The sequence below is a fragment of the Alnus glutinosa genome, chromosome 3 (genome assembly GCF_958979055.1).
Source record: "Alnus glutinosa chromosome 3, dhAlnGlut1.1, whole genome shotgun sequence".
Taxonomy (NCBI): Eukaryota; Viridiplantae; Streptophyta; class Magnoliopsida; order Fagales; family Betulaceae; genus Alnus; species Alnus glutinosa.
The window spans coordinates 37086211-37100498 of NC_084888.1; the positions used below are offsets into that span (position 1 = coordinate 37086211).

Here is a 14288-nt window from a genome sequence, read left to right on the forward strand (position 1 = left end):
GTATTTCAAATTTTTTTATAGAAGTAGAATAGACATTTTACATGCTAGGCTTTTAATTATGAAATAATTGAAAGCGACGAAAATATAGACCCTACGCTGCAAATTTTTTAAATTTAAAAGGGATATTAATAATAGCGTGGGAGGAAGCAAAGTTTCTTCTTTATTATGTGTTTAATAATTATCGAGTAGCTTTCATATCATTAAGTAGTTTTCATTTATTCAAGACACAAATTGTATCCCGTTCGCACAAGAACACATAACATAAACTATATCCTTTCTTGTCTCCTTTCCAAGCAATTTGGGTGCCCCGCGAGAGTGACGTTACCTGTCGCTTCTGCGCCTCCATGATACAAAAAATGGTCGTAGCGACCATGCAATTGTTAGCTAACACAAGTTTCTTATAAACTGCACACTATAACAGAAATTTCTTATAAATCAACCTTTAAGAGTGACATGTGTTTCATACGCATGTGAAAAGTACATGCTATTAAAAAAAAAATTTCTATTTAGTAAACTCTTGTATGACTCCGACATGTATTTCTCACATGTTAATAAACACGTTACTCTTAGATATTGATTTATAAAAAATTTCTAACAAACTAATTTGAAAGAAAATTTTGTCGATTAAACAAAGACCAACGCAGTAATCAAAAACATGAACCGTTGGGCCCCTTCGCATAAAATTCAAGTGAATGACATAGAAGACTTGGACAAGAAAAAGAAAACAGGAAAATATTCTCATGAATTTAACAAGTATTTAAAATGTATGTTAAAATAAATTTCATCTATTCCCCTCCTCTTCCTAACCAACACATACACTGGGAGTCATGGGAGTCATTATTCAGATGTAGTTACCATCTCATGGGATGCAAAGACTCGTGTGTCTTCTAAGAATAGTTTTAAAAGTTCTATATTGAAAAGGATTCTCTATTTTCTATGGGGAATTTCCCTTCTAATAAATGAGTCATTTGTTGATTCTTTTTACTGTTATGTTATATCCTCTAGCTGTATTGCTGTGTTTTGAACTTCAGTGCTATACTGAAATGACTTGTTCATCAAACATAAAGGACTCAGATGTTAGTAAGACATCAAAAGTAAAACCAGTTATGTTTGTTTGTCTTTTTTTTTATTTTTTTATTCTCAAGACAAATACATTAACAAATAATTCAAAACAGTCATCGAAATACAAACAGTTTTAAGCATTATATTACATCAAAACACTTTTTATTTTGAAAAAAAAAAAGAAAAAGAAACTCACCAAAACACATTAACAATCGTGCCATAACTCCCATTAAGTAAATTAAGCACCGAGTTTTTACATTGGTGTTCTTCAAACAGTTGATATGAAACCATAAATTCAATATCTTGAGGCTTGAGCGACATGCAGTACCCAATCTATGAACAGGTCTAAATTTCAAGCTACGCAGGAGTATAGAGGGGACGAGCGAGCAGATCAAGTAGCCTTCAACTGAAAATATTGTTCAGTCCATGTAAATAGAAGGTTTTATAATTAATTATTCTTTTTTATTATTGTTAAAGGTAGTAATGAGACAATTTTGGGGTAGGGGGATTCGAGACAGTCCAATTCATTATTACAATTCAATTTAACAAATCTAATAATGTATATGTTACCATATGGTGAATATGTTGCCCCATCATTTTAAAATTTTTATATGTTGTGACACCATGTCCACTATCAAATTCAACAAAACAAAATCTGAGCCTTAAACTCTTACCATTTTCAAGGGTTTCAAGTGAATTTCCATTTTCAGGGGTTTTGAATAAAATACAGAGGGTCCTATTCCAAGTTCCAACTCCAGTTCAAGATGCTCCGGCAACATTTGAAACCATAAAAGAATTTTGGTCATGTTTGTTTGTATCTTTGTTTTCTGTTCTCAAAACAAATACATTAACAATCAAACTTAAAATACAAAACACTACCCTAAACACAAAAAATAGTTTTCTCCTTTCCGTCACAACAAAACACTTTTTAAAACAAAAAACACCCTTCAAAACACATTTACAAACATACCATTAGTTTATTGGGCAACGAACACAAAGGCCTTCTTAAACGATCTGAATTGGAGTTGCAAAAATGCATAACATTCTCCATGATATTGACAAAAATATTGGTAACAGTGAGATTAAATGTTTGAATATTAGACCATTCCACAGTTTTGTCAACCCCTTAATCAAGGGGCAACGAGATCTATGCCAACATCTGAAACTTATTTTCCTCAATATCAGAAAACTTCATGCTTTCTGAACTTCCAGTCTAGATTTCAGATTTACAGAACCACATCAACATATGCCGTTCAAATTGTGTTGTCGAACAATTAAAAAAAAATTCCAAAAAAACTCGAGTACCTGAAGTTGTGTGCTTCATGTGTCACCTCATGGTTGCCGAACATCAAGTATCATTAAAAAATTCAAGATTCTATGATGGAGCAGAGAAGCTAAACCGAAAGCCAGTCTTCCCACGGTCATGGGCATCTTGCTTGAGTATGTAGTAGAAGTTACCCTGACAACAACATCAAGCCTCATTAGATTAGAAATCTAGGTATGAGTCTTGCAAAAACGAGAAGCCAAATTGAAAGCAATAACCAGATTAGAAACTAAGTTACCCTTATTTTTAGGGAACATCTAGGAACTCGTGCAAAAATAAGCCAATCTATCAGATCACATGGGATCACATCCCAGTTACAATTAAAAAGGAAGCAATACATGCTTCATAACCCATTACATAACTTTTTTTGATAAGTAATTTTTGGTCCCTTGAGAAATGGCAAGGGAAGATTCAAACTAATGACCTCTACTCCATGAGGTATAGTTTCTAACCAGTTTAGCTACCCCTTAGAGACATAACCCATTAAATAACTAACGCTAATTTTTCTCAAATCAACCAATATCGTAGCAGAGTGCAGAGTTGAGGAAGATTTTAGTAAACCTTGGAGGAATGAATGAAAGTTTGTTTCCCCGCACCCCCTTTATCTTTATTTCGATAAATAAACATTGAATACAGAGTTGAGAAGTGTAGGGGAAAACTTCAAGAAGCATGAGTCCTAGGGCTGTAATCAAGCCGAGACGAGTATTGGATGTCTAAGCACGATTCGTTTTATTTTTTTGTACACGAACCGAGCTCAAGCTTATCACCGAGCTAGATAATATGTTCAAGCTTTGTTCATTTACTTTTCGAACGAGCTCGTGAACACAAGTAATTTATTCATTCCATATATAATGTATATGTCGTGATTGTTTGATTTTATTTTATTTTTTGGTGAATTCATACTAATTTAATTTTTTTGATAAGTTCATACAAATTATTAGTTATTTAATAATTATTGTTAAAATTTATTATTTGAGTGATTAAATAAGTTAACTCGAATCTTAAACAATCTAATCTCGAGTTTATATGTTTCTCTTGTAGTATATATATACATTCATTACACAAACACACATATATATACATACACATAAACTCACTCATATACACACAAATACACATTTATCTATATTAAGACTACTAATTACAATAGGAAACACATTTTGTATACTTCCGGTGTACGGAAGGACACTTTACGCTTTTAATAAAAAAAAATCAATTACTTATAAAAAAAAAAAAAAAAAAAAGACTAATAATTACTATAATTTAAGCAATATATATTACATTACAAAGAGAGTTTCCTTTTTATTTTTTTAAATACTTAACATGTTCTCATTACAAAGTTAAAGATAATATTATTAAATAATAAAAATGAAGTATACGAGCTTATACAAGCCAAGTTCATACGAGTTCGGCTTGTTTAATAAAAAATTCAAGCACTTTTCGTTAATAAACGAACTGATCCCGAGCTGAGCTCATCCGAACTGAGCTCGAGCTTGTTCACGAGCGGCCCTGTTCATTTACAATCCTAAGCATGACCGCAAGTGCACACATGCATAAATCAGGTCTTTCAGATAATGTTAGCATCTATCAGATGCTAGCTAGTAACTGTCCTAACTAAAAACAGCTTTTAAGAAATTCCCGATAGGCGAGTCACTTCAGCTTTTGAAAGAGAAGTATTCTATTAAATTTGTGGCAAAAGCACCACATTTTGCGACTTAATTTCTTTCCTCAATGGAGATGACTATATCAATTAATTATGAAATTACTTCCAGCACAACCCCAGATCTTGTGTGAACATTGCATTCAGGAAGTACCGTGGGTGAAAACCAGAAATCTGAGACAAGTGTCCACAACACCAAGCACAAAATATGAGGATTTCCTTTCTCAATCATATAACACTTACCAGATTATACTTTATTGCTTGCTTTAAAAAAAAGAAAATCAGAATAGATAACTCACCTCTAGGCGGAAAAGTTTTGTAGGGACAACAACCCCAACTCCTACAGAGCTTCGGAACGACTCCAAGAACTTACGAAAAGAGAAATTTCGGAACTCATTCTCTGTTAATTTAGCGAGGTTTCCAGCACCAGCAAAAATGTGTCCATGGACTCCATGTTCTCTCAACCACTTAATTGGAAGATCAAAAGAAAGGTCTGCAAAAGCAGTAACAGCAAGGTCTCCTCCAATAAAATCCCTTCCAGGAAAATCAGAATTCTCATCATTAGATTTATCTCTAATTTGCCTTCGTGGCTCTGTAGGTCCCAGTCCTCTTGTCTTAAATCCCCACACAGTTGTTGGGCCACCAATAGTGCAAACTGGAGAGAAATCACCACCTAAGAAGAACCTTTCAGGCAGGGGCGAGGGCTTGTCCAAGAATCCACGGCCCCATGGAAATAAAACACCACCTGAGATCCCAAAGTTGAGTGCAGCGTGATAAAACCCAAAAGGGATAGCATAACGAAGATCAAACTCCTGGTAAATATAGAAAAAATTCTATAAGTAATGATATATATAGAGAACTTGACTAGAATGAAGTTAGATCAGCTTCAAAACTATAATCCTTATGGGCGTATCTGTGTGCGTGCAGATATGACAAACCAAAAGGCAAAGATTTACTGAAATATCCTCTGAGCAGGTAAGTACTACCTTGCTTCAATGAAGAATACAGTTCATGAACAGTAGAAGTCTTCAACTAATAGACAAGTAATTTTGTTGTCTATTATGTATTCATTTTTATTTCTCATAATAGCATAACCGTGTATATAAATAGCTTTGTTATTTAGAGCAGAAGTAAAATAATCTCATTATACAAGGATTTACCAATTTGGTCAACAGCTAATCACCTGAAAACTATGGTCCAACCCAATTCTGCATTATTAACCCACACACACACAACTTCCAATTTCACTTCATCTAATTGAGATTTTTTATTTGTTAAAGGAGTTTTCATTCATAAATTTCTTTATTCTATTCACAAATTTCAATAAAGAGAAATTCGATTGTAAGAACCTATTACTCAAACTAATTGCATTGAAATTCATACAAATTCGAAGGAAAGACTCAAAAGGGGTCTAACCGGATTGAGAAACTTCAGACGGATTTTTTTGTAGGGTTGAGTTGGTGACAATTTAAAGTTCTATTTAGTCAGTTGGTTCAAGATTTGTTCTATGATGTGCTCTGGTAGTTTGAGGGTTAGAAATCTAATTTAGTTTAACCAAGCTCTTTTGGAAAAATGGTTATAGCATTATGCTACGGAGTGGGAGGCTTTGTGAAGATTAGTGATGGAAACCAAATATGATAGCACAATAGAAGGTTGGAGTTCTAATGAGGCAGTGGGACCCATCAAAGTGGGGGTGTGGAAATACATTAGGAGAGGGTGGGGAGTTTTCTCTAGATTTGTCAGATAAGAGGTGGGAGACAGGTCTAAGATCCGGTTTTGACATTATTGTGGTGTGAGGACCATTTGAAGGCATCTTTTTCAAAATTGTTTAGTATTGCTCGCTGTAAGGAGGCTTGGGTGGCTGATCGTGTACAGTTTTCTAATGGAAATCTTCAATGGAATATATCTTTTACCAAACCAATGCATGATTGGGAGGTGGACTTGATCACTTCGTTCTTTGGTCTTTTGACTCTTTTGTATTCTCTTAAGTTGAGACAAGGCGGCGAGCATAAAGTTTGTTGGATCCCCTCCAAAAGTCGAAAGTTTGAAGAAAGATCTTTTTATCATGCGCTTTGCACTCCCACTGGCTCCCCATTTCCCTTTAAGAGCATTTAGAGATATAAGGCTCCTTCGATAGCGGCGTTCTTCGTGTGAACAGCAGCGCTAGGGAAGATCTTAACTTTGGACAATTTGAGAAAGTTGAGGGTATCTCCTTTGATTCTATTCTAGAGTCTGAGGCCAGTTGGATGGAGAGAGCTTTTGAGGAGGAGGAGGTCAGGAATGTAGTTTCAGCAATGGATGGAGATAAGGCGCCAGGTCCTGATGGCTTTTCTATGGCCTTCTTCAAATAGTGTTGGGATGTTTTAAGGGGGGACATTATGGAGGTGTTTCAGGAGTTTTTTATCGGGGGTTCTTTCGAAAAGAGTCTCAATGCTTCGTTCATTTCTCTTATCCGGAAGATTCCAGGTGCTAACGATTTAAAAGACTTTCGGCCTATTAGTCTTGTGGGTGGAGTTTACAAAATCATTGCCAAAGTTCTAGCAAATAGACTTAAGACAGTTTTGGAAAAAGTTATTTCTAAATCTCAAAGCGCCTTTGTCAAGGGGAGACAAATTTTGGACCCAATACTTATTGCTAATGAATGTCTGGATAGTAGATTAAGATCTAGGGAGCCTGGAGTCATGTGCAAAATGGATCTGGAAAAAGCTTATGATCATGTTAATTGGGATTTTCTCTTGTTTGTGTTGAGGAGATGTGGATTTGGGGAAAAATGGTGCTTTTGGATAAAACATTGTATATCTTCTGTGAGATTCTCAGTGATGGTTAATGGCTCTCCTAATGGATTCTTCAGCAGTTCTCGTGGGTTAAGACAAGGGGATCTTCTCTCACCCTTGTTGTTTGTTTTTGTGATGGAGGCATTGAGCCAAATGATTTCAGCTGTGGTAGGAGGGGGCTTACTCGAAGGGTTTAGTGTTGGTAATGTTTCCTTCTCACACTTGTTATTTGCAGATGATACTTTGATTTTCTGCAATGCTCGCCATGCTCAGTTGCGTTATCTTAGAAGCCTCTTTCTTCTGTTTGAAGCTGCTTTGGGCTTGAAGGTTAATTTGGCCAAGTCAGCTTTAATTCCTGTGGGCGACGTAGTTCAAGCGGAAGGTCTTGCCGATATTTTAGGGTGTGGGGTTGCCAATCTACCGGTGAAGTATCTAGGCCTTCCGTTGGGGGCTTCCTACAAATCTATTCATATCTGGGATGGTGTTATTAAGAAGGTTGAACGTCGGTTAGCCAGCTGGAAAATGTTATACCTTTCCAAGGGAGGTAGAGTTACCCTCATCAAGAGTACTCTTGCCAACTTGCCCACGTATTTTTTGTCTCTTTTTCCTATCCCGGCAAGTGTAAGTGCTCGAATTGAGAAGCTACAACGAGATTTCCTTTGGGGAGGAATTGGTGATGAGTTCAAGTATCGTTTGGTGAAATGGTCTAAAGTGTGCACTCCAGTTTCAGAAGGCGGGTTGGGTATTAGAAATCTGGTGGTGTTTAACAAGGCTCTATTAGGCAAATGGCTGTGGCGTTATGGGATTGAGAGGGAAGCTTGGTGGAGAATAGCGGTAGATTCCAAGTTTGGAAGTTTATGGGGAGGTTGGTGCTCCCTAGAGCCTACAGGTACTTTTGGAGTGGGGTTGTGGAAGAACATCAGGAAAGGGTGGAAGAAATTTGTAGGATTCTCTAGATTTGAGGTGGGAGGTGGGGCTAGAACAAAATCTTGGCATGATTTGTGGTGTGGGAACTCAACTCTTAAGGAAGCTTTTCCTGTTTTATTTGGAATTGCTCGTGCGAAGGATGCTTCAGTTGCGGATAATGTGGAGCTTGTGGGTGGCTTCAATCAGTGGAGCATGTGCTTTTTTAGAGAAGCGTATGATTGGGAAGTGGATACCTTTGCTGCTTTTTTCCAGGTATTGCACTCAGTCAGTTTTAATAGAGGTAGTGAAGACAAATTGTGGTGGATCTCCTCAAAAAAAAGGTTTGTTCAAGGTCGGGTCTTTCTTTAGCTCTCTGGCTTGCGATGTGAGAAGTCACTTCCCTTGTAAGAGTATATGGCGGACTCAGGCTCCTCCACGGGCGGCTTTTTTCACGTGGTCTGCGGCTCTAGGCAAGATCCTAATGGTGGATAACCTCAGGAAAAGGCATCTCATTGTGGTGGATAGATGTTGCATGTGCAAGAGAAGCGGGGAATCAATGGATCATCTTCTCCTTCACTGCGTTGTTGCATACGCTATGTGGAGTGCTATTTTTTCTCGTTTTGATCTGTCTTGGGTTATGCCTCTGAGAGTCCTTGACTTGTTTGCGTGTTGGTGGACGGCTGGTAGGCCGAAGAGTGCTGTTATTTGGAAGATGGTGCCGACATGCATTCTCTGGTGTGTTTGGAAGGAAAGAAATGATAGGTGTTTGAAGATTTGGAGAGGTCCTCGGAGGATATTTTAACTTCTTTTTTTCATACATTGTATCTTTGGACAGTGGCTTTTGTGTGACCGTTGTCGTTTACCTTTGATGAATTTCTTGTTCGTTTTTCACTTTCTAGCTAGGTGCGTTCTCTTGTATACTGTCGGTGTATCTAGGGGCGCCTTACGCTTTTAATAAGACCAACTTATTACTTATCAAAAAAAAGGAGTGGGGAGAGCAAAGATCATCTTCTTCTACTATGACATGGCAAGAAAATTATGGGTTTCGATCTAGTGTTTTTGGTGCAGAGTGGGTCATGCCTAGAAGGGTAGTGAAGTTGTTGGCTAGCGGGAGAGGTTAGTTGGAAAGCCATAACATTTTAAAAGTTTGGAGGATGGCGCCGTTGTACCTAATGTGGTGTATTTGGAGAGCAGAGCAAGGGGTAACTTTGATATTGCGAGATTTCGATGGCAGAATTAAATACCGTTATGTCCAAATCCTTTTAGACTTGGATGGCGGCATACAATAGTGCCCACTTTTCTAGTTTTTTACTTAACTTTTGGAGTTGTGCTCTTTGTTTTCTCCCTAATTGGGGGTTTGTCTTGTATACTTCCTGTGTACTTAGGTTGCGCCCCTCTACGCTTTCTATTGAGATTGATTTACTTATAAAAAATAAAAATAAAAATATATTAAAAAAAAAAAACTCTCAAAATGGGTCGTTACAATTCATATACCAATTGAGCTACATAAGCAAATCAATGATTTTTTAACAGGACAATTGGCTTGGAAGAGACAATTGAATTAGTACAAGGAAAAGCACAGTATCAAGTAATGAACCTGGCGCAAAAATCTTAAGCTCCGGTGATCTGGTGTGAGGCCACCTACTTGAGTAGTAGAAACAAAAGCATATCCTTTAATAGGCCTCACAGGTGAATTCCTCCTGTCAATCTTAAATGTGTATTTTAAAGATGAAAGCAAACTATGTCCAAGCTGCCTCCTTACTGACCTGGATGACATTTGTGATGGATCCGTTAAGGAACGCCACCCAAGATTGTATACCAAGTCATGGTGCCTGGTGGAAAACAAGCCAAGAGAAAGGCCCAAGAATCGTTCTCGGTAAGAAGAGAACTCTTGCCAATCTTGGGAAAACAGGGATACTCGTGCCAGCACAGGAGTTGAAAATCCTCTGAATCTGGGCAGATACACACCAGCACTAACCTCCGATGTCTGGTTGGGACCATATGCCAAAGAACCATCCCACAGATCCCCATAACCGAACCAATTTTTATACTTAAGTGAACCTTCAACCGTCCAAGATCTAGCCTACAAAAGCATTATACAATTTCAAGAATCATATGACATGTAGCATGCTCGTACAGACATGCACACTAAAAATAATTTTTTTTTTAAAGTACAGTATATTGAGCAGCTAAGATTCTGTATAGCAGCCAGCTTAACATGACAATATTGCATAAACTCGCAAGTTTGTTTGTAGTCACTACTCCATGCAGACAATATTGCATCAAACTGAAAGTCCATCTCCTTTCATATTTGGCCATATGAGAGTGTACGTGCTGATAAATGTAGTCATGCCTATTCAATTAAGCCTCTGTAAGTGAGGCATGCTATGTACACTACATAGGCAACAAAAAATCCTGCTCCAGCCTCATGGGCAAGGCAAAACAGGTAGTCAAACAAACAATCCTGTGCACAGCCATAGAAACACGGGATATTAATGTAGCTCTCCATCACCAGTCACCAAACCATATAACTTGTCACCGTAGACCAATTGAGTAAGGATAAATTAAGAAGATCCAGCAATAAAGTGAAGAAGGGGGCTCACACGCACACCATTAAAAAAAATAAAAGGCTCACATGCACACCATTTTATACCAAAATTGCACCTTCCTTTCATCCACAATCCTCAAGAAAATAAATCATCAACAGTATTTGCCACTTTCTAATGCCCTTCCACATCCCCAGCCAATAAGAGCTAAAAAAAAGAGAGAAAGAAAGAGAGAGAGAAGAAAATGAACTACTTTTTTCTCAATAGAACAACCCAGCCTTCAGGCTTATACAACTCGAATCTATGACATGTAACGACAGAGTGCTTTCAGGGCTTTGTAACCAGATTTCAAACATAACTCCTAACCAACTCAACAATTCACCTTGCTGGCCCCTTCAACACCATACTATGCTGTTAAAACAATAGCAAAGTGCCGATGATAATATGTAACATTTTGAAATGTGAATGCAATTATGTTCAGTATGTCTACATAGATTCCCAATTTAACACACATGCCACTTTATTCAAGCCTAAACTAACATTTTCATCTCTACACTATACATAGACACATCTTTCTACAAATTTTCTTCGCCGTCTTCCCTCAATTTCTCAGCAACCAAACACAGCGCTACTCATTCATCAGAAAAAGGAAAACCCTAACCTTAACACAAACATCAAAACCCTCAAAAACACAGCATAAGACACCGTACCGTGGTCTTCGTGTAAGCCCCGAGGTCGCCGGAGAGAGGGCTACTGGTCTCGACGACATCGACGATGACATTCGCGGTCCCGGGAAGCTCCGGCGGGCCCGAATCAAGCGTGACCCTAACGGAATCGAAAATCTCGAGCTGTTGAAGCCTCGCATTGGCAATCCCCGCCGCCTCGAGCAGGCCTTGCAATGTGGTGGCTTTCTTCAATCCCTCGAGCTCGGCCTCGATGAGAGAGTCCTTGGTCCTCTTGTTTCCCTTGATCAACACGTCGTGGACTCTGAGAGGGACCTTCTCGGTCTGCATTCGGCGGAAGAGGTCCTCCATCTTCGACTTATGCGCGCGGAGTTGGAACTCTCGGGAGAGGGGATTCGGCGGCAGTTCTTGCTCCTCTTCATCGTCCTCGTCTTCTTCTTCGTCCTCGTCTTCGTCTTCGACGACATCGTTTTCTTCGTCTTGGACGTTTGAGGGGTCTTGGTGTTCTTCCCGGCTGGTGTTAGGGTTTGGCTGGGTTTGTGGTTGTGCTTCTTCGACTGATTCTGCCATGCCGCGCGATTAGAGAGAGTTGGAGCGGCGGTGGGCGAGTTGTATCAAATGGAAGTGACAGTCTTTGGTAGCGCCATGGACCATACCAACAGTCTGCGATTCGGGTGTCCTTTTTTTCTTTTTTTTAACAAATGTTATACAGTATATTGTCATATATAATTCGGACTATATAAAAATAAAAATCATATTTTTTATTTTTTACAAGTACTTATTTAACTACTAAATTTTATTTATATGACAGTTTATTAAATAAAATTACTATTTTTTTAATTTGTCTTCTTATTATTAATACAAGTTGTATAGGCGACAATTAAGTTTGTTATGTCAACAAAATTATTGTTAGGACAAGCGCATGACTGACAAACAAATTAAATAAAATGGAGAGGATTATATTCTCAATAATTAAAGATGTGAGAGCATCCTCATTGGCCTCTCCAACTTAAAAATTTTACCAAAATTTGGAGAAAGGTCTTAAAAAAACCCCATGCATTGGACTCCCTATAATTTCTCCAAACTAATATTTGTCAAAAACTCTCACCAAATTTAACCTCTACTTTTCTCACACTATTCAATAAAATAGTACTTCCTTCTCACTTCCCGCCCACCTCACTTTTCCTCCGTGCCATCAGTCTTCCGCTTCATCTCTCTGTGCAATTGGCCCAATTTCTTTGTGCAATTTCTTCATCAAAATCTAGATGAGTTCATCACGGTAATTTCCCTCTCTCTCACTCTGTTTCTTCTCAAAGCTGAGTTCTTCATGGTACATATATCGCTCTCTCCCTCTATCTCTCCTTCTCTCTCGCTCTCTCTACTATACAACATCGAAAAATAGTCCATTAACGTCTGGGTGACTCTCTCTCTCTCCCTCTCTTGCACTTGAAGACGTCTGGGTGACGATTTCTTCTGGCCCATCTCAATTTTTTTACAAAGATTTGATTTTTTTTCTTATGGGTATTGATTTCAGGTTCAAAGATCTAATTTTTTTTCCATCTAGGTATGATGATTGTCTGCAACTTGGAATTAATACTTGTTGTATTGCTATAGATGTGAATAAATGAACTACTGCATTGGGTTTTTTCATATATAATTTGGGTTTATGATGTTGTTATAGTTTTAGCTTAAATTTCCTCACTTTATCAATTTAAGGTTGAATAATTAAGAGTCTCTCAATTGTCTGTTGTTGGATTTGCGTGATTGGGTTAAATGGCACACTGCCTGCAAACAAAAGTGCGAATCTTCTCAACATGTAAGTGCATAAGACATTATGTGCATTCACAAGATTATAGTGAGATATACCAATCATATTGGAGAATGTGCTTTTACATTGGGAGATCATAAATCCAGGTGCTGCACTCAAGTTAATACAAGTTTTGATCTCCATGCAATAAATTACTGTTTACCCTAAATGATTAAGTGTTTCCTTTCTCTCTTTTGGATTTTCAGTTTTTCTGAAAGAAATTATAAAGTAAATTCTAATCACAACTACATTGATTTGTACTGGCTTAATTTTATAGTATTTCAAAATTTTATTATAGAAGAGAATGCAGAGTCATTTCAACTAAAAACTTAAAACTCTTAATAGGATTTTTCCTATTTGGAACTTTTGTATTTACGTATTTGCACTATCACAACTTTATCTAGATATATGGATTAACTAATAGCATAAACAAGTGTGGCATTTAGATCATATTTACGTATTTGCATAATCTACTTTCACCAATGATGAAACTGACATTTAGATCATATATGCAGCAATGTAGTTTCCAACAACTTCACAATAGAAAACTGGTCTATTAAGCTTACAGATAAATAAATCACATCATCCCTAATCTTCCCCATGCCACTACTTCTATATGTTAACATTCTCGTGCTTGAGATTGTTATGTGTTTTTTTTTCCCGTTACTTTTGTGGTATTCTTGTGTCTTGGTGTAATATTATTATGTAATACACACACATATGTATTGTGGTTCTGTTGTTTTATTGTTTAATGTTTTAACTAAATTTGGTGTATGGTTTGGATTATGGGGGCCGATTAGTGATGGATTCACAAACTCCTCAATCCGGTTACTACACCAATCTTATAACTGAAGATGATTTTGGTTTTGAATGCACAAATGAAATTAGTGAACACCAAGAGGCTTCACTCCAACTTGAGGTTGAATCTACTATTAAAAAATCTTGTCGGGGTAGCAACTTCACCATTGCCGATGACAATTTGCTTGTGGAGGCGTGGCTTTATGTTTCCATGGATGATGTTCAAGGAAATCAGCAAAAACATAAGATTTATTGGAAAAGAATTTGTGACTACTTTCACGAACACAAGACACATGGAGCCAACCGTAATCAGAACTCTCTAATGAATCAGTGGTCAATCATTCAACTTGCAATAAATAAGTTTTGTGGTTTCTTAGCCCAAATTGACAAAAGGTCACAAAGTGGCTTGACTGAACAAGACAATGTGCGTTCTAATTATGGTCTTGGCTTGACTAACACATTATCATGTTTGGTGTGCCTATTGAAAATATTCTAATTATGTTGTATTTGCTAATAAATTTCAGATTTGACAGGCAATACTTATGTATTTAGATGTTCAAAAATCACCATTTCACTTTGAACATTCTTGGCTTATTTTGAGGTTTCATCCAAAATGGGCGGCTCATATAGACAATGTAAAAAAACTGAAGAAAAAACCAAATGTGATAAATATAGGCGATGGGGAAGCCTCTCACAAAGTTTTTGAAGAGATAGAGTGACCAATAGGC

General features: G+C 37.4%; 1 protein-coding gene across 3 annotated transcripts; it reads right to left on the reverse strand.

The window, feature by feature from the left end:
* Positions 1-190: 190 nt before the first annotated feature.
* On the reverse strand, positions 191-11645 carry LOC133863794 (uncharacterized). 3 transcript variants are annotated; one of them, XR_009899438.1, is made up of 5 exons: positions 10983-11645; positions 9324-9809; positions 4346-4858; positions 2368-2521; positions 191-340 (listed from the first exon to the last, which is right to left on the reverse strand). XR_009899438.1 is itself a non-coding variant. In XM_062299889.1 (4 exons), exons 1-4 carry the CDS (start codon positions 11523-11525, stop codon positions 2438-2440), a joined length of 1626 nt encoding a protein of 541 aa, XP_062155873.1. In that variant the 5' UTR covers positions 11526-11645; the 3' UTR covers positions 2118-2437. The 3 variants fall into 3 exon arrangements, 1 of the variants encoding a protein (XP_062155873.1); XR_009899439.1 differs by lacking the exon at positions 191-340 and adding an exon at positions 1308-1468; XM_062299889.1 differs by lacking the exon at positions 191-340 and having other exon boundaries at positions 2118-2521.
* Positions 11646-14288: the final 2643 nt, after the last annotated feature.

What these genes read in the sequence shown, in the direction of transcription:
- LOC133863794 (XM_062299889.1), bottom strand. Translation starts at nt 11,525, where the DNA reads ATGGCAGAATCAGTCGAAGAAGCACAACCACAAACCCAGCCAAACCCT. An exon ending in GGGCTTACACGAAGACCACG is followed by an intron (nt 9,810 to 10,982) that starts GTACGGTGTCTT and finishes ATGCTTTTGTAG; the next exon opens with GCTAGATCTTGGACGGTTGA. An exon ending in GCTTAAGATTTTTGCGCCAG is followed by an intron (nt 4,859 to 9,323) that starts GTTCATTACTTG and finishes TATATTTACCAG; the next exon opens with GAGTTTGATCTTCGTTATGC.